This window comes from Paroedura picta, chromosome 5 (assembly GCF_049243985.1).
Source record: "Paroedura picta isolate Pp20150507F chromosome 5, Ppicta_v3.0, whole genome shotgun sequence".
Taxonomy (NCBI): Eukaryota; Metazoa; Chordata; class Lepidosauria; order Squamata; family Gekkonidae; genus Paroedura; species Paroedura picta.
This window is the reverse complement of record NC_135373.1, coordinates 30,636,034-30,654,146: the sequence shown is the minus strand read 5'-3', so window position 1 is coordinate 30,654,146 and position 18,113 is coordinate 30,636,034. Positions and strand designations below refer to the sequence as shown.

Here is an 18,113-nt window from a genome sequence, read left to right as displayed (position 1 = left end):
TAGTAATAGTAATAGTAATAGTAATAGTAATAGTAATAGTTTACTGTTTAATTACCATTTAACGGTAATGACTGGGGAAGGGAATGGCAAACCACCCCGTATTGAGTCTGCCATGAATACGCTAGAGGGCGTCACCCCAAGGGTCAGACATGACCCAGTACTTGCACAGGGGATACCTTTACCTTTTAATAGTATAATAATAGCAATAGTAAAAATAACATTCACTGCATTGGCAGTTCTGGTGTTCTGTGACTCTCTGTCCCCAAAGCCTCCTGGGGTTACCAAACAAGGGCTGACAGTTTCAGACAGACATTTTTTTTTTTTAAAGAACAAATTTTCCAGGCCCCAGTTTTAAGGCCCCCGCCTTTGCTCTTTGTAGAGCGACAAGCGGATCTGAACAGAGGTGCCAGGGGGATCTAGTGGCATCGGCTTGCATGGCCCAATTCTGCATTCATTCTGCATTCATCGGCGCACAACCTGGGAGTGGGTCAGCTTTTGAAACCGGATGGAAACCGCGAGTGAGCGCTGGTTGCTTACAAGCTGCCGCTGCCGTGGGCCTGATGTGTCAGTTGCGAGTTGGCCCGGAGGTTTAATCATAAGCAGCCTCGCATCTCTTCCCTGCGCCCGTTCCCAGGCCGAACAATAGACGTGGGAGTCGCAGAACAGGGGCTTTGAAAAGGAGGTGGGACAATGCAGTGCAATTAAATCGTCCTCTGGGGCTGCTGCCTACACAATAATCTGTGCCGCTCTTCCACCTACTTCCTTATTCTTTTGTCCCCCTGGCTCTTTGTGCTGTGTTATTTTCGGCTCAAGTAACTCGTGCCGCCACCCCCCTTCCCTTTTCTGCTCCTGCTCAGTTTTATTTTAATTACTTTGGATTGTCTCGGGGAAGGGCGCAGGTGCAGTCTGTGATAAGAACCAGCCCCTTCAGCCAAAGATGGGGAAGGGCCATGGTTCAGGGCAAGAGCTTCTGCTTGCCATGCGGAAGGTCCCAGGTTCAATCGCCGGCATCTCTGGATAAAAGGACCAGGCAGGAGGTGGTGTGCAAGATCCTGGAGAACCTCTGCCAGACTGAGTAGACCAGTGGTCCTCAACCTTCCTAATGCCGTGACCCTTTAATACAGTTCCTCATGTGGTGGTGACCCCCAACCATAAAATGATGCAAGGGTTCTTTTACAGAAATTAAACCGAAACTGACCAATGGCATGAAGATCCATGGTTCATGATTGTCTATAAATTGGCTTCCCCCCCCCCCCCAGGCTTTCTCAGTTCAGTTCTGCCTCTTGTCCTACCATGCTGATCTTGCTCTTTTCCACTGTTCCAGATAGACGAACACTATCTCGATCTACCCAACAAGGCTGTTGTGTGGATGCCCCCCCACCCACCGGCCAAGCTGCTTGCCATGCCACGACCTCTATCAAAGAGTTGTTCGATCCCCAAAGGGGTCCTGAACCCCAGGTTGAGAACCACTGTTGTAGAGGAACTCAGAGACCACTGTGGTGCTGATGTTTTATTTGGTGATAATAGCCAGCCAAATGTCAGATTATTTGACACGGAAGAAGCTAGTGTGGCTGATGTCGGCAGCAGGAGCGTGCACTCGTAGCCGCACGTGGATGACATTGATTCGGAAGGCGTCTACCACGTTCTACCAAATGTCATCTTGGTAGACTCTAGAAGAGGCTAAAACCTTTCCCTTCTGCTTAGAAATGAAAAGGCCTCCAATCATGGTGGAAATCTTCATGTTCTTTTCCCATGGTGCTTAGATCAGATCTGCCTCCAAATCCCATCTCCCCAAAATGGCGGCCACTCACTCTCTTTTTAAAACTGACAGGGTGCTGCCCCACCCAAAGCTTTGTTGCTGAATGGCACTCCCCCTTTCCCTCCTTTCTTCCCGCACCCTTGCAGGAGGCTGTATCCGTCTCTGGGAACGAGGAGCGCTTGGTGCGTGTCCACGACGTCATCCAGCAGCTGCCTCCGCCGCACTACAGGTACGGATCGTCTGAAACGCAGCTGTCCTTGAAGGCAGCTCTGAGGAGCAGGCATGGTGGGTGAAGTTGGAGGTGGGAACTGGACTGCAGGCGGGGTGGTGCGGGAGGCTCGTCGAAGCAGGCCGTCGCAGTAGCAGCTTCTGCTCTATCCCAACAGGACCCTGGAATACCTGCTCCGGCACCTGGCGCGCATGGCTATGCACAGTCAAAACACCAGCATGCATATCCGCAACTTAGCCATTGTTTGGGCGCCCAACCTGCTGCGGTGAGACGCCCAGAAACACTATGCCTTCCCTGTGCTGCCAAGATACTCTGGTTGTCACTCTCTCCGGCTCTTCCCTTGTGCGTCCCTGGCATTATCCTTGGGCAAACCATAGTCCTGACCAACAGCATGAAGCTCAGCCTTCCCCGCCTTAAACGATGACTCTGTAGTTGCTGGGCTTGACTTCCTGAGAGAGCCAGTGTGCTGTGGCCATTAGGGTGTTGCACTAGGATGTGGGGGTCTGGCTCGGCCCTCCCTCTGCCACTGGCTCTTCTTTGGTGCCCTTGGCCCTGTCACCTGTCCTCAGCCTCACCTACTTCCCAAAGTTATGGAGATAGAATGGAGGGGAGGAGAACGATGTGAGGCTGGGTGGCAGATCACCATGGGGAGGAAGATGGAACAGAGATGAAGTGAACAGTTCTTTCTTGCTGTTTTGGCCCTTAGAAGTGTTGCTTCAACTTGCCGTAGATGTCCTGCTTTGGGAGTCTGCCAGCCATGCTGTTTGGCTCTTCGTCTGAGATCCTGCCTGTGCTGCTGCTTGTCTTTATCTCCTCTCTTCCTCCATTAAGCTGTTCCTCACCGTCACATTTACCCATAATGCCCTGGAGCAGGGGTAGTCAACCTGTGGTCCTCCAGATGTCCATGGACTACAATTCCCATGAGCCCCTGCCCGCAAATGCGGGCAGGGGGTCTTGGGAATTGCAGTCCATGGACATCTGGAGGACCACAGGTTGACTACCCCTGCCCTAGACTTCCTTCCACACCGGCACAATGCCTGCGTTCACTGAGATCTCATAATTTGGCGACCTGTCCTTCCTGCCCTAGTTGGCCAGACTACCTCAGGTCCCTGACACATCCCTTCCAGGCTAGACGCATGGGGCCCTGGACCCCTGAGTGTGCTTCCATCCTTCCCAGGTCTTTCTTGGTTCTCCTAAAGATATCAGACCACCTAGTAATTCCTCCTTCCTTTCATGGCAGCTCGATGGCCCTGGAGTCCGTAGCGCAGTGTGGTGCAGATGCCTTCCAGGAGGTCCGAGTGCAGTCCCTCGTGGTCGAGTTCCTTCTCAACAACGTTCAGGTGCTCTTCAGTGACACCTTCACCTCCGTGGGAAAGGACAGCGCAGGTACCTCACCAAGCCGTGTTTCTGTCAGGGGGCTAAGAATGCTGTGCAGAACCAATCCGCATCTTCCTACGAATCCCAAAATACTCAAGGGAAGCTGAGTGAGGTCAACTTACTTACATTTATATGACCACTCTCTCACTTCAGGCAAAGAGCCATCAAAAACTTTCTTGGCCCAGTGCCTGGTTCTGTCAACATTGGTCTCTGGGAGTTTGTGCAAGAAGCTTTGTGAGGAGAGAGCCTTCTGTTTTGGTAACTGCTGGAGAAGACACTATCTGTATTAATCGCCAAACTCATTTTGTGCTTACTTCCTGTATATCATTCTTCTGGCATGGAAGTGCATTTGGCCTGTGCAATGTTCCCAGGCAGTCCCCCATACAAGCAGTGACCAGGGTCGAGTCTGCACGGGGCTTTTGATCAACTCCCAGCCTGAATAAATCCCTCCCATCTACACTGAATTCAATTTCCGTTTTGATTTGGGGCACTTTAAAGTTTCCCTCTGCAACATGCATGATTGATACTTGGTGGGACCCTACCTTTCCCTCACCTGTGGCTCTGGACATGTAGAAACCATGGAACATGTTCTCTTTCAATGTCTCTATAATAAGATTCGAACTGGTCTAATTCTTCCGCTGCTAGGCAGATTCCCAGGGCGCTCAGGAGAATTTTGCATTTCTCTGCTGCTTGCAGATATAGAAAATAATACAACTTGCCAAGTTCTGCGCAGCAGCGATCAAAATTCGCAATAGAATGGTCTGTTTAAAATGAATCTGGACAGCTGTGTTTATCTACCTTATTCTATTTTCTATTGTTATCTTTTAAGATGTTTTAATTCCTGGTTTTAATGGATGTTTCTGTATCATCTCATGCTGGTCTATGACCGTAATAAAACTGACTGAACTGAACTACCTTTCCCCCGCGAGATCCAAGTCCCATCAAGTCAGTCAACCAATGGAAACTCTGTGGGGCTTTCAAGGCAAGGGATGTTCAGAGGTGATTTAGCGTCACCTGCCTCTGGATAGCAGTCCTCGTCTTCTTTGGTCGTCCCCATCCAAATGCTAACCAGGGCTGATCCTGCTTAGCTTCCAAGGACACATAAGGTCAGGCTAGCCTGGGCTGCCCATCGCTGGGTAGGATTGTTTCCTGGCCTGTTTTCCTGTTGAGGCCTTAGTGCCACTTTTTGGTGCACCCTTGTGGGACATCTGCTTGTGTTGTAACCATGTCCTCCTGACAGTGGGCTAGTGCTTGTATAACCTTCCTCTTTTCACCACCACCTCCCTGCCTCCACCAGGACGCTGCTTCCTTCCGCGACCCAAGTCCCAGCTGGTCAGCTGCCCTTCCACCCGACTGCTGTCTCTCGAGGAGGCCCAGGCTCGCACCCAGGCCCTTTGCAAGGTCACCAGAACGGAAGCCAAACACGAACCCACCGATCTGCAGGGGCAAGGAAAAAGTCTCCTCTGTGTTGGGATCACCTGACGCCAGGTAACAGGGATGGAGAATGCGGGGAGGGACTCTGGAAATCTCTATGCAGAGAGGCAGTCCCCAACCAGGATCCTGGGGACAGGGCATGTGGACAAAATTGAAGAGAGTGAGGAGGATGATCTGGGGCCAGGGGACCAAGACTCTGAGGATAGGCTGACGGACTTTGGAATGTTCAGCTTGGAGAAGAGGAGGTCGAGAGGGGAATGTTGGCAGGGGCTCATGGGAATTGTAGTCCATGGACATCAGGAGGACTCATGGGAATTGTAGTCCATGGACATCTGGAGGGCCGCAGTTTGACTACCCCTGCCTTAGAGGGAGTGTGTTATTCTCTCTGGCTGGAGAGGGGTGGCACTGAGATGACGTCTGTCCCCCACTTGTAGGCAGAAGGTGGAAAGTAACGGGAGGCTACGCAAGACCTCGGGCCCAAGCTGGGAAAGCGTTCTTTGCAATTGGCAAGGCGCCCGTCACGTTCCGCAAGAAGTCACATCGGCTTGGGGAGCTCTTTGGACTCGGGGAGTCTCTGCCAGGTGAGAGGCCCAACATTCCCAGGGCAAATGCTGCTTTATGCCTGAACTGTCTATGCCAGCTTGGTGCAGTGGTTTGGAGAGCGGACTTCTAATCTGGTGAGCCGGGTTTCATTCCCCACTCCTTAACATGCAGCCGGCTGGGTGGCCTTGGACTCGCCACAGCACTGATGAAGCTTTTCTGAATGAGCAGTGATATCAGGGCTGTCTCAGCCTCACCTCCCTCACAGGGTGTCTGTTGTGGGAAGAGGAAAGGGGGAGGCAATAGGAAGCTGCTTTGAGACTCCTTCAGGTTAGAGAAAAGTGGCATATAAGAACCAACTCTCTTCTTCTTCTTCAATAATATCAGAGCTCTTTCAGCCTCACCCACCTCACAAGGTGTCTGTTGCCGGGAGAGGAAAGGAAAGGTGACTGTAAGCCGCTTTGAGACTCCTTCGGGTAGAGAAAAGCGGGCACATAAGAACCTCCCCCTCCCCCCCCTTCCTCTTCCATGCTATGGTCCCAATCCAAACCAGGTACCCCCACCATTGGAAAACCAGCTCCCTGCAGCATCACATGTGGAGATGTGGGGTGGGTGAGGTTTGAAGCAAGGCGGAAGGTTGCGATCACAGCACTTTCCCGGGGCTGGGGATAACCTGGCCTCTTCTCTTGCCCTAGGAGGCCCGCCTGAGACCGTCACCCTGAGATCAGCCAAGAGCGAGGAGTCCCTCACTTCCCAGGCCAGCCTGACAGGTAAATCTGGAAAGGGGAAAGCCTGGGAGAGGGGACAGCTACTTGGGTGCAGACCCGTGGTGACTTCTCCCCGTAAAAAACCCAACGGCCCTGCTTCCCCAAAAGGCACTGATGAAATAGCAGCCTGGCCCTGCCTTCCCAAGGCAATAGCTGCTCTGCTGAGCAGACAGAACGTTGACCTGCACAGCCATTTTCTGTTCCTCCTGGTTCGTGGCTTGGGCGTCAATCTGCACGTGCAGGCGGCCTGCTGTGGGAACTGCTCAGCCCGCAGTGGACTCCAACTGTTGTAATGTTGGGCCAAGTCTCAAGCTTTCTGCTCTGCCAGAAAGTGTCCTGCAGAGCACAGGGGGTTGGACTAGATGACCCATGAGGTCCCTTCCAGCTCTATTGATTCTATGATCTTTGTGCCTTCTGATCTTTGGCTTAGGTCTTCCGAAGCTGCCCTGCCTGAGGCGCCCCCACTCCAGCAGCGACGCCTTCCCCACCCTAAAGCCGTGCCGCTCGTGTTCGTCTCTGGGCTCCTCCGTGTCGGGCAGGGGGGACGGCCCAGCCGGGGCCGTAGACATGGCGGCGCGGCGGCGCTCTTCCTGGCTGGAGGGCGACTCAGAGCTGGACTCGGAGATTGAGCTGAGCCCTCCCGGCCTGCGCGGACTGGACTTCGACCCGCTGACCTTCCAGTGCAGCCCGCCGGCGAGGCGGCCCTCGATCTCGGACAGCTCCAGCACCCCGAGCCCCATCGGGGCCCTCTCGCCCAGCTCGCCCCCCACCATCGGCCGGGACACGTCAGAGCCTTTACCCGTCTCCCTGCCCGAGAAGGTGCTGGAAATGTTTGCAGGCGGCGAGGTCAAGGGGCTGAACGCCCAGGCCTCCCCCCCACACATGATCTCCATGCTGCTCAGTGCCGCCGGTGGGCAGCTCAGCGACAGCTGCAAACGCGAAGTCCGCTGCAAGCTCACGCAAGCCAAAGGCCGTGTGTCACCTCACAGTGAGTGCTGCTTGCGTATGTGTCGCGTTCCCCGAATGCAACCTCGCGCATTTTGCACCCGGTGTAATTGGGAAGGACTGCCGCTTGTTGGCTCTTGAAATCACCATCCCTGAGTTGGGATCCCAGATGTGTCCAGGAATGGGGCTAGGGACGTCCACTCTGCTTGTGAGAGGAGCTGATGTGCCCCAGGAGGAGACAGAATGCATCCTGTGCAGGGTTCTTTGGAGGGTGGCATGGAAATCTAATAAATACAACAAATAGATTTCATTGTAGCTGATTAGAGGTGAACTTAATTTGGGTGGGGAAAACATTTTGCACACTCTTTACACTGAAACATTTCCTTCCTTCCTTCCTTCCTTCCTTCCTTCCTTCCTTCCTTCCTTCCTTCCTTCCTTCCTTCCTTCCTTCCTTCCTTCCTTCCTTCCTTCCTTCCTTCCTTCCTTCCTTCCTTCCTTCCTTCCTTCCTTCCTTCCCCTCCCCTCCCCTCCCCACCCTTCCCTTCCCTTCAGGTCACCAGAATTTCAGGGTATGAGTGTCCAAGAATCAAAGCTCCCTTTATCACATATCAGATGAAGGGAACGTGGAAGCTTAGGCCCTAAATATCTTGTGGCTCTCTAAGATTTAGCATAGTTCCCTCGGAAGTTATTGACAAGAATAAGCAGCAGGGTGGTTTTGACAGGAACCTGAAAAGCTGCTTTCATTTGAAAAGCAGAATGTGCAAATGATAGACTGAACCGCCCATTCTGTTATGGTGGGCAGGCACAGCTGATGCAAAAGCCATTCTGTTAAGAGCATGCCCCACCAGTCATCTCAGCTCTAAATCTCCAGGCTGGAATACTGGGTTGCCAGCTGGGGGGCCGGAGGAGATGGGGGGGGGGGTTGTTGTTTATGTAGATCTGCCAAGGAGCTGAGCTTGGCCAACATGCAGCTGGATCCCAACTACTGGATCCAGTTAGTGTGAACTTACTCAACGCCGCACACTTGTGGTAATCTACTCTTGTTATTATAACCTATATTGTGGGGCATTTCTGGGGGGTGTTCCACAGTTCAATTTTGGTTCTCTCTACCTTAGAGCTGGGTTCGATAAAGACCTGGATGAACTCCCAGTGCCCTGGTCTCTGACCCCACGGATTTAATAGGGTGGAGCCTCAGGAGGGCAGGATTTGCGGAGGGGAGCGGTTCCGGTGTGGGATAAGAGAGTCCACAGTGGCCATTTTCTCCAGGGGAATGATCTCTGCCACCTGGAGATCAGCTGTAATCCCAGGAGATCCCCAGCTTCCACCTGGAGAACAGGAAAGAGATGTTTTGCGATGGGTCTTGCCCTTCCTGATGGTAGGACCTGCCCTGACGTCCCTCTCCTTCTGTCTTCCCTATCAAGGTCCGAAAACTCAAGCAACCCCCACATCTCCCGGCGCGCTCCCTATGCTGCGGCACATCCCGCCGCCTCCCCCTCCCAAGAACCCGGCTCGTCTGATGGCGCTTGCGCTGGCCGAGAGCGCGCACCAGGCAGTGCTGCAGCAGCAGCAGCAGCAGCAGCAGCAGCGGCGCCGGCAAGCCAGCCACGGGAAGAGGGAGCCGCGGACGCACTTCCGACGCTCGCTGTCCCTGGAGTGCAAAGCAGGAGAGCTGTCAACCGGAGCGCGGGCGCTCTACTCCATGGTGCGCTCCAGCTCCAAAGCCCCGGGACTGGCGTCGCTGCAAGGCCAGGCGAGGGGCAGGAGCGTCGGCAGCCAGTGTCGCGACCGCCAGGGTGGAAACCAGGTGAGAGGATGGAAGTTGGGCAGAAGGGATTCATAGAATCACAGAGTCATAGAGTTGGAAGGGGCCATACAGGCCATCTAGTCCAACCCCCTGCTCAACGCAGGATCAGCCCAAAGCATCCTAAAGCATCCAAGAAAAGTGTGTATCCAACCTTTGCTTGAAGACTGCCAGTGAGGGGGAGCTCACCACCTCCTTAGGCAGCCTATTCCACTGCTGAACTACTCTGACTGTGATTGGCTAGAAGGGGGTGGGCAGGGTTGGATGGCCCCGCCGTTCGTCTGCAGAGGGGTGGTCCTGGGGGGCTGCTGTTCAGAGGCTTCGAGTTCCTTAGTTCCTCGGCCGCGTTCACGCCTGCAAAATAAGACAGTTTCAGTCGAGCTAGAGCTTGTGAGTGGCTTTTTGCCACGTCGCGCAGCTAAATCCTGTTGGGGGGGGGGGGTGGACTGAAGGTGCATTATTTCATGTGTCTATGTACTGTTTAGCTTTTACTGATAACCATCTTCAAGTATTTAAAAGGGTGCCATGTAGAGGCTGGGGCAGAGTTGTTCTCTCTTGCCCCGGAGGGACGGACTAGAACCAAGGGGATGAAATTAATGCAAAAGAAATTCTGTCTAAACATCCGGAAGAAGTTCCTGACAGTTAGAGCGGTTCCTCAGTGGAACAGGCTTCCTCGGGAGATGGTGGGTTCTCCATCCTTGGAGATTTTTAAGAAGAGGCTGGATAACCATCTGACGGAGAGGCTGATTCTGTGAAGGCTCAAGGGGGTGGCAGGTGACAGTGGATGAGCGATGGGGTTGTGGGTATCCTACATAGTGCAGGGGGTTGGACTAGATGGCCCAGGAGGTCCCTTCCAACTCTATGATTCTATGATACTAGCGTTGGTGGTGAGAGGATGTTGTGCCTCATGCACCAGGGTATCCTGTGCTGTCTCCCAGTCACGACAAAAGAAAAACTCTCTGCTGAATTCTCTATCTCTGTGAATACTGGCTGTGCAGACACAGGAAATGCCTTCTAAGCCTGTGGCCAGTCATAGAGGCATAGAGTTGGAAGGGAACTAGTCCAACCCCTTGGTGTGTGTGCATTCCAAAATGCTTTACAAGTCACTACTGTTCCCTCTCTCACCATGTCTTTCCACAGGTGCCGTCAAGCCAGGCCTCTCCCTTGGGTAGCTCAGATTCCTTCTCGCCCTATCGGCGGGCCCTCGGCGACCAGCCCCAGAGAGACCCGCAGCCACATTCCTTATCTGACCCCTACCGCTTGTCCTGCCAGTCTCCTGCCTCGCCCTTTGCCTACAACTTTAACTACCAGCCGCCTCCCCTGGCAGGCCCCTATCCTGCGCCCCGGCAACCCCAAGACCCATTTCCCTCCTCCACGCAGCCTCTGGCCCCCCCTAAACCTCCGCCACCCCCACACTTCCCCATTGCCCCAAGCGCCCTACCCTTCAAAAGCAGGCTCCCGACCTTCCAGTCCTACCTCCCGGATCATCAGCTCCGGCACAACAGCCGCTTCCCTGCCTCTTCTCGGACCGGCGTTAACGGGACGCCGCCTCCCCAGCTGGAACACGAGAATCTCTACTACGAGATCGCTGGAGAGCCTCCTGCCTACCCAGGTATGGCGCGGCCCTGGCCGCCCTACCCGCCCCCGGAGTACTTGGCCACATTGAACGCCTCCTACGGGGTGTTTGAGAGGCCCTGGCGCCAGCCCTACCTCCCCTCGGCCCCATCATCCCTCCAGCCCATCTTGAAGAGCGGCCGCGGGCACAGCCAGCCGATGCCCCCTGCGGTGACTCGGCAGGAACCCATCTACGTCAACGTGCCCTTCCCCGAGCCCCCGTCGATTATCCCGGCCCCTTCCCCTCCCCCTCCCCCTGAAGCCTCACACCCCCGCAGTCATTCCGACCCCGGAGCTGCTCAGCCTCTAGCGCACCACAGCAGACCCCCGTTGCCGCAGAAGCAGAGGCTCGGCTGGGGCCACCCGTCCGCCGGGCCATACCGCCAGCTCATGGATGTTTTGCCCTGCAGCCGTGCTGTGTGGCAAGTCTACCGCCCTCCCCCCTTCTTGTTGGGGTCGGCCCCCCTATGGTCCTGAGCCCATCATCACCTACGACGGACCCCCAGCCCGCCCGGGGAGCCAGGCCTCCGCCCCGCCTTCGTCTCTGCGGAAATTGGACGAGTGCTGCCCATCCCCCCCGCAGTACGGCAACGTGGAACGGAGGGCGGGGTCTCCGTCTGGGTGCTACGTGGGGCCCAGCTGGACGGTGTACACCGAGGGCCAAACGCACAGCTACTGTTGAGAGCACGAGCCCTGTGGGCACGCACCGTGGCTTCCCAGTGCTGGGCTCTGGGGTTTCCGCTGGCCTGTCCTCCCCGTCTCCTCCCGGCTGTTCGTGGAACGACGTTGTGTATTGTTTGCTGTGAAAAGCGCGGCTTTCAGCAGGAAGGAATCTGCCACTATGGATCACGGGGGCATCCCCCACTGGCTGCTGTATTTGCCCGTTTCGGTGACTTTACCGGCTGCTGTTTTCAAAAGCACACGAACCTCTGGAGGCAGCTTTGACTCTGTCCATCGCAAGAAGAGCGGCACAACCACCACCTTGCCTGCGGTGCTTCTCCACCCTGGCGATGCTTCATGACGCATTGCCAGGGATCGCTCCTGAAGATCATCGAAGGGGAACTTTCGGTCACTTCGTCACGAACCCTGCGAGGTGGCTGAACTTTCCGGTTATGCGTTCTCGGCGGTATCTACCAGATCCCAATCTTGCTGCTAGTCATGTCCAGCAGGATTCCAGAGTGCCGGGGTTGGCACATACCCTGATGCTCCTGAAGCGCATCATGGCGTGGTGTTGTTACAGTCTCTCAGGTGGTCCTACTCGGGGCCTTTCGAGTGAGGGATGGACCGAACGGTACAGCAGTCACTTCAGACGCGAGTTCCTTCCCGTGTTTCCAGCAGGGAACAAAAGTTCTAGCTTTTTTTAACCCATTTCGTAACCCGATTAAAACATTAACAGCACCCCGCACACGCACCCTTTCTCTTGCCTCCTCAGAGGTGGGATCGCAGGTTGTGCCAGGAGGAGAAGGATGTTTCAAGTAAATGCGGGCCTCCCACACATGCAACTCCCTGCGATGGGACAGATGCTCGGGGGGGGGGGGGGTTCAAATGTGGGCAAAAGGAGGTGAGTGCCGAGGATTTTAGCCGATGTGGCAGGTGCGGTCGAAGCATTCGTACGTTAATTTAGAATCGGAGTGTCCTTGTAGAGGGATGTGTGGAGAGGATTGTTTTGTTGTTTTTTCAGAAGCATGTGTGCCTGGCATGGAACTCTCCTGTATATACGTGTGTTTGTGGGTTTGGGGATCTGGTTTGGGTGTGCGTGGAAGGGTGTAGAGTTGGGCATCTCAGTGTCTCTTTCGGGGATGTGTGTTTGTGTCCAGAGTTTGGCGTGGGCTTTGATGTACGTATGTCCGTGAAGGTGTTTTGTGCATATTTTGCAGGCAGTATTCTAGGTACGTGGGGGAAAGAGGGTGGAGTATTGATGCCTTATCCCCCCCCCCTTGGATGCACAATCCCCACTGGTTTACCCATCCCACAGTTCGAGTGCAGGTGTGGGTGAGGGTCAAGCCCCTACCCCAATCACCCTGTGTCTGTCCGTCCCCCCCTCCCCAAGCACTTTTCTGTGGCCTGGTGGCCTCTCATACTATCAGGTCTCAAAACAAAACTTGGAAACGGAGAGGGGGAGCCCTCAGTGGCCATTCGCTGATTTGAAATGACATTTTGCATTCTGTTTGAGCACAATTTAGAGGTAGCTTTTTTATTTCCTGTGGATTCCAGTGGGGTAGGAAGCGTTCACTTGACCGATTTCCCACAGAGATGTCTTGAAAACACTTAGCTTCCGTGCGGGTTGGGTCCTTTCCAGCCAACCCCGTTCTATGTTTAACTGGAAGCACATTCCACTTGAGTCGATGAGACTTAACTACTGGGGGATTGGAGCCTTAAGTCCATAATGTCAAAGGCATCAACCAGGTGTGCGTGTGTGTTTGTGTGTGTATTAATCCTGAGTTTAAACACTCGGGGCTAAGCCCATACTTGGATCTTGGCCACATCCAGGTGGCTGCTGGCTTCCTGCAGTGAGGTGCAGCCCATCTCCCGCCGTGGCCAGGCGTCAGTCGTCTTAATGCCAACCATGGTGGTTCATGTGCGAGAGACATGTGCATATTATTGGCAGGTCTCCTTCCAGGATGGCTCTCAGTGGAAACCGAGCAACCCGCGCCTGTGCCAGAATTTCCGATAACACGACTCACCCGACAACATATTCAGCTTAACTACAGAAATTGCACTAACATCGTCTGGTTATTATTTTTGCACTACTGTGGCAATGACCTTAACACTCCTCCATGTTCTAAGCCTCTGCCCTTCCCTGGGTTTCCAGAGGGGGTGAGCTTTCGAAAGCTGCTCCTCACGTTCCTTTCAGGAGACACAGGTGCGTGCTCAGAAAAAGAAATTTGTCTAAAACTTCATGAGAACCCAATGGGCCTCACCGCATTCTCATTTTCTAGACTTGTGTTATCCATACTGCTTCGGGGTTTCTTTTCTGTCTTGCTGCGTTTTGTCCCTCTAGTGGTCGGTTTTGATATTATGCTGTTGTTTGTCTGGTATGTTTCCCTGCAGATTTAAACACATGCAGAACAAGAGCAGGGGAAGCCAGAAGCAAAAGCAACACACAAGCGAGGAAAATGAGATGACAGAAAAGCCCTGGTTGGCATTAGAATCCATAGCCCCAAGCCCAGCTAGATGGGGAAATGTACCTATTAGAAAGAGAAATGTACATCCTTGCTGCTTTGGGAACTGTGCTTTAGAGAAATGTGTTACAGTGGATGACGGAAACTTGGGGCATGTTGACATTGACATTAATGGGACATTGCTGAGTGGTACAGAGGTACAGTGTAGTGGTAGAGCCAGCTTGGTGTAGGGGTTAGGAGTGAGGACTTCTAATCCAGCGAACCGGGTTTGATTCCCTGCTCCCCCACATGCAGCCAGCTGGGTGACCTTGGGCTCGCCACAGCACTGATAAAGCTGTTCTGACCGAGCAGTAATATCAGGGCTCTCTCAGCCTCACCTACCTCACAGGATGTCTGTTGTGGGGAGAGGAAAGGGAAGGCGATTGTAAGCCGCTTTGAGACTCCTTCGGGTAGAGGAAAGAGGCATATAAAGGACCAACTCTTCTTCTTCATATAGAAAGTTCCAGCTTTGGTCCCAGGCACCCCCAGCTCAAAGGACCAGGTAGGATCATCTGAAACCTGGAGAGCTCTACCAATTGAGTAGGCCATACTGACGTTGACAGACAAATGGTCTGAGTCACGATAAGGCAGCTTTAAGGCCCGTGCCTACAAGCCAGTGCCGTCCATTTCTACTGTGCCCATAAATAAGTCAACAAATACTGATGGTCATATTTAGGGGACTCCCATGGATCCGTCTCATTCTAAACATTCGTAACCTTGATTTGAGATTGTCTGTATTTGCATGCAAATGTCAACAGTCAACCCACTGCAGGAGCTTGCGGGACCACGACCGAAAAGCATCCACTGTTGGTGAACTGACACATGTTCTACCGTTTGGATTTTGACATGTGCTCGGATCTTTTTGGACGCAGCGCCCCTTCAGAGCAGACCTCTGTGCCTTTCTAATGGAACATGTTCAGCAGCCCTGAGATTCTTTCGACTTGAGAGCTGTGGTCGGGACTGGTTTCTTGGTGTTTGCTTGTATGGTGGTGGAAGAGTAGGTGAGGCCTTCTTCGACGTATTCCCTAATGCCGAGGGAATTCAACTTCTGTGGGCCCCTTCCCCTAAAAGTCCCCCAGGGTCCAATATCAGAAGCAACAAATGGGGGGAGTGCTCAGTTTTGAGGGGGGGGGCAGGGGCAGTCCCATATTCTTTGATACTGTGAAGCTGTCACTGCCACACGTGTGTGTGTGTGTCTCTCTCTATGTGCCTGTGTTTCTCAAGGCCAATGTTTCCTCATTGCCCCAATGTGCTGCATTCCTTTTTAAAATACGACTCTTAAATATGACTCAACCTTCCTTTCATTCTGGACTCTTGTACTAAATGGCTTAAAACAAACCAGTTAACAAATAAAGGCCAATTGGCAGCTCAGGCCCTGCGTTTCACTGGTAAGAAAAGCAAGGGGACAAACCGATGGGCTTTGCTTCAGTTTGCTTGAAAAAGAAGAAGAACCTGCATGGAAATCACGTCTTCAGCCTGAGATCCTGAAAAAGCATCCCTGGTTGATCTCACCCATGTGCACGCATTCTATGGCGGTCATGTTACCCATGCAGTTGTGGGGCCATTTGCAGTTTCAATAGAGATTTCAGATGGTTTGGGGTAATCTATTTCTCCCCCATGCCGTTATTAGCTGCGGCTTCCCTTTACACCAGATGCACATCTTCCCCCATCGTGCTTGTGCCACTGTCAAACTTTTTTGCCCGTCCACAATGTTATTTGGTGCATCCATAGTACTGCTTGAAACAGTGTGATTTTACACTTTTTAAAAGTGCATTCACTTCATTGCAGTGCTGAACAAGATACTGGGCAGATCCCCGCACCCTGTGTGTATAAATTTGGGTTCTGTTTTAGTGCTGGGAAGGCCAAGATGTCTATTCTGTACCCCATCTGCAGGAAAACATGCTGGACGCACAATGATGTAATATTGGCTTGACCACAAGGGGGAGCAAAATGTGGGAAAGCAATAGGGACCTCCTCAACAAAGTCACTGTGAGGATGCGGTGGGAGGAGGCATTTCCTTCCATGCGAATGCAGAATATACTTTCCCGACAATGCCAAGAAGCAATCTTTAAAATTATTGTTTTCTTTTTAAAGTGTGTGTGGGGGCAGCAGAAAGAGTAATATCAAAATGGCAGATATACTCAAGATACCCCAAGATAATACTCAAGATACCTCAATTTCATAGAATCCTAGAGTTGGAAGAGGCCCCTGCTCAATTTAGGATCAGCCTAAAGCATCCAGGATAAGTATCTGTCCAGCCCCCAGTGAGGGGGATCTCCCCACCTCCTTGGGCAACCCATCCCACTGCTGAACTAAACTCATAGAATCCTAGAATGGGAAGGGGCCATCCAGGTCATCCAGTCCAACCCCCTGCTCAGTGCAGGGTCAGCCTAAAGCATTCAGGATAAGTATATGTCCAGCTATTGCTTGAGACCTGCAGGCCCATGATTTCAAAGCCCATTGCACCAGCTGCTGGGGAAGGAGCTCAGGTGTCTTTGTTCAATGGGAAGCAAATTCTTTATGTTCTGGCCTAGTTGAGGCCTTGCGTCCCCTGTTTGAGCTCAAATCAAGAGCACAAGGCTGCCAGCCCAGTACAATGGATCCATCTGGTGAAAAGGGCGGCTTCAGAGGGTGGGGAGTGGCAGGCTTGTTTGAAAGTCTGGGCCAGCTTCCTCGGCCTGGGAAGACAGCAATGCCACCAAGCTGGAAAAACCTGCTTATCGTAGGTGCTCAGTTACTCAGTAAACATCACCTGGCCACTCCTGTATCCTTATCAGCCATTGTTCCTCCAGAGTCAACCTCCTGTGCTCTGTGCTGCAGGCCCATGCGAAAGAAAAGGGCAAGGAAAAGCCCGTGTCCAGCCGAACAGCCTGAATTGAGACCACATCACTTAATAGGTACATTTCCCCACAGGTAGAGATGAGCCCAGATGACTCAAACAGGCCACAGCAGGGTCCCACATGAGACAGTTACCATAGCAACACGGCCAGGCCTCCTTGGAAACTGTTTACAAACAGGGATATGCGGGGGAAATCCGGGCAAGGCCCAGTTATACCTCCGCCAGTGAGGCGCTAAAGGCTATTTGTCATTCTCCCTCTGTGGCTTGCCTTTGAGGCAAGAGAGGTTCAGAGGTGGTTCTTGTCCAGCAACCCTGGACATCTTTGGTGGCTTCCCATCTGAGGACCAGCCAGGATTGAGGGCTAGCTGCTGGGATCTGGCAAGATCAGGCAAGCCTGGCCGATCCAGGTCAGGGCAGGTGGATTTAGAAAGGTGGGGGCTGTTTAGGATTGCACTGTGAATCGAGAGTCTTTCCTAATGAACAGCAAAACGGCTTCACACCGGCTTCTAGAGGTTATGGATTGTCCGTATTTCCAAGTGTCATTTATCTGGTCCTGACCCAATCTTTCAAACTGGGACCTCTTCCTCAACCCCATACATACCAACCTCATGAGCCACCTAGAATAGTAATGGCAGCTATGGGGTCGAGTATTTCAGGGCCTTCAGGCAGCCTAGGAAAAGTATACTGCTCTGCTTGGCTTGGCCCCTGGCCTCTTCTATAACTATAAAGATCTGCTCTATGGCTTCTCTTTAGGCATGCTTGTATGGTTGGTTGGTTGGAGCTGCAATTGTGCAAATGGGTGCTGGGCATGATCCTCAGGCTACAAGCAGTTGGGGTAGTGGTCAGGAGCACTGACCTCTAATCTGGCAAGCCAGGTTTGCTCCCCCACATGCAGCCAGCTGGGTGACCTTGGGCTCACCACAGCACTGATAAAGCTGTTCTGACTGAGCTGTAATATCAGGGCTCTCTCAGCCTCACCCACCTCACAGGGTGTCTGCTGTAGGGAGAGGAAGGGGAAGGTGACTGTAAGCCGCTTTGAGACTCCTTCGGATAGAGGAAAGCGGCATATAAGAACCAACTCTTCTTCTTCAGTAATATCAGGGCTCTCTCAGCCTCACCCACCTCACAGGGTGTCTGTTGTGGGAAGAGGAAAGGGAAGGCAACCGTAAGCCGCTTTGAGACTCCTTTGGGTAGAGAAAAGCGGCATATAAGGACCAGCTCTTCCTCTTCTTCATGTTTAAGTTTCCTGCAGGCTAGACCAGAATTTTATCACCGAGAACCCCCTGAAACATTCTCCAGGCTTCAAGAGAAAGCCCCCCCCCCCCGGGAAGTGGCCCCCGGAGATGACGTGTCACCAGAAGTGACATCACTCATTCACTCTCATTGGATGTGACATCATGTTCTGTCACCCACCCACCGACACCAGATGCTGCTCCATGGCCTACTCTGCTGGGTTGGGAACAGGGCTGGGGCAGGTATCCAGCTCTCCATGGTCCCCTGCGATCCCTCCAATGCAGTTAAGCTATAATGAGAGTATCTACCTCTCTGGACTCCAGTCAGCACCACATGCAATGAGCCCTGGTCAGCAAGGATTTTAATAATGGGCCTCTCCCTTTACCACCTCCTCTAGGCTCATCGTTGGCCATT

The 18,113-nt window shown here is 53.1% G+C and overlaps 2 protein-coding genes across 2 annotated transcripts in view; one reads left to right on the top strand and one right to left on the bottom strand.

The window, feature by feature from the left end:
- ARHGAP33 (Rho GTPase activating protein 33) overlaps window positions 1-14,998 on the top strand; it is a 58,137-nt gene extending 43,139 nt beyond the window's left edge. Inside the window, 12 exon segments of the mRNA XM_077337045.1 lie at window positions 1,906-1,988; window positions 2,146-2,253; window positions 3,229-3,374; window positions 4,663-4,817; window positions 4,819-4,853; window positions 5,234-5,285; window positions 5,287-5,380; window positions 6,035-6,109; window positions 6,537-7,094; window positions 8,473-8,855; window positions 9,993-10,904; window positions 10,906-14,998. Coding sequence (XP_077193160.1) covers window positions 1,906-1,988; window positions 2,146-2,253; window positions 3,229-3,374; window positions 4,663-4,817; window positions 4,819-4,853; window positions 5,234-5,285; window positions 5,287-5,380; window positions 6,035-6,109; window positions 6,537-7,094; window positions 8,473-8,855; window positions 9,993-10,904; window positions 10,906-11,148 — 2,844 coding nt within the window. The 3' untranslated portion in view covers window positions 11,149-14,998.
- Window positions 1-18,113, bottom strand: part of APLP1 (amyloid beta precursor like protein 1) — a 131,415-nt gene that overhangs the window by 38,307 nt on the left and 74,995 nt on the right. The window lies entirely within an intron of this gene.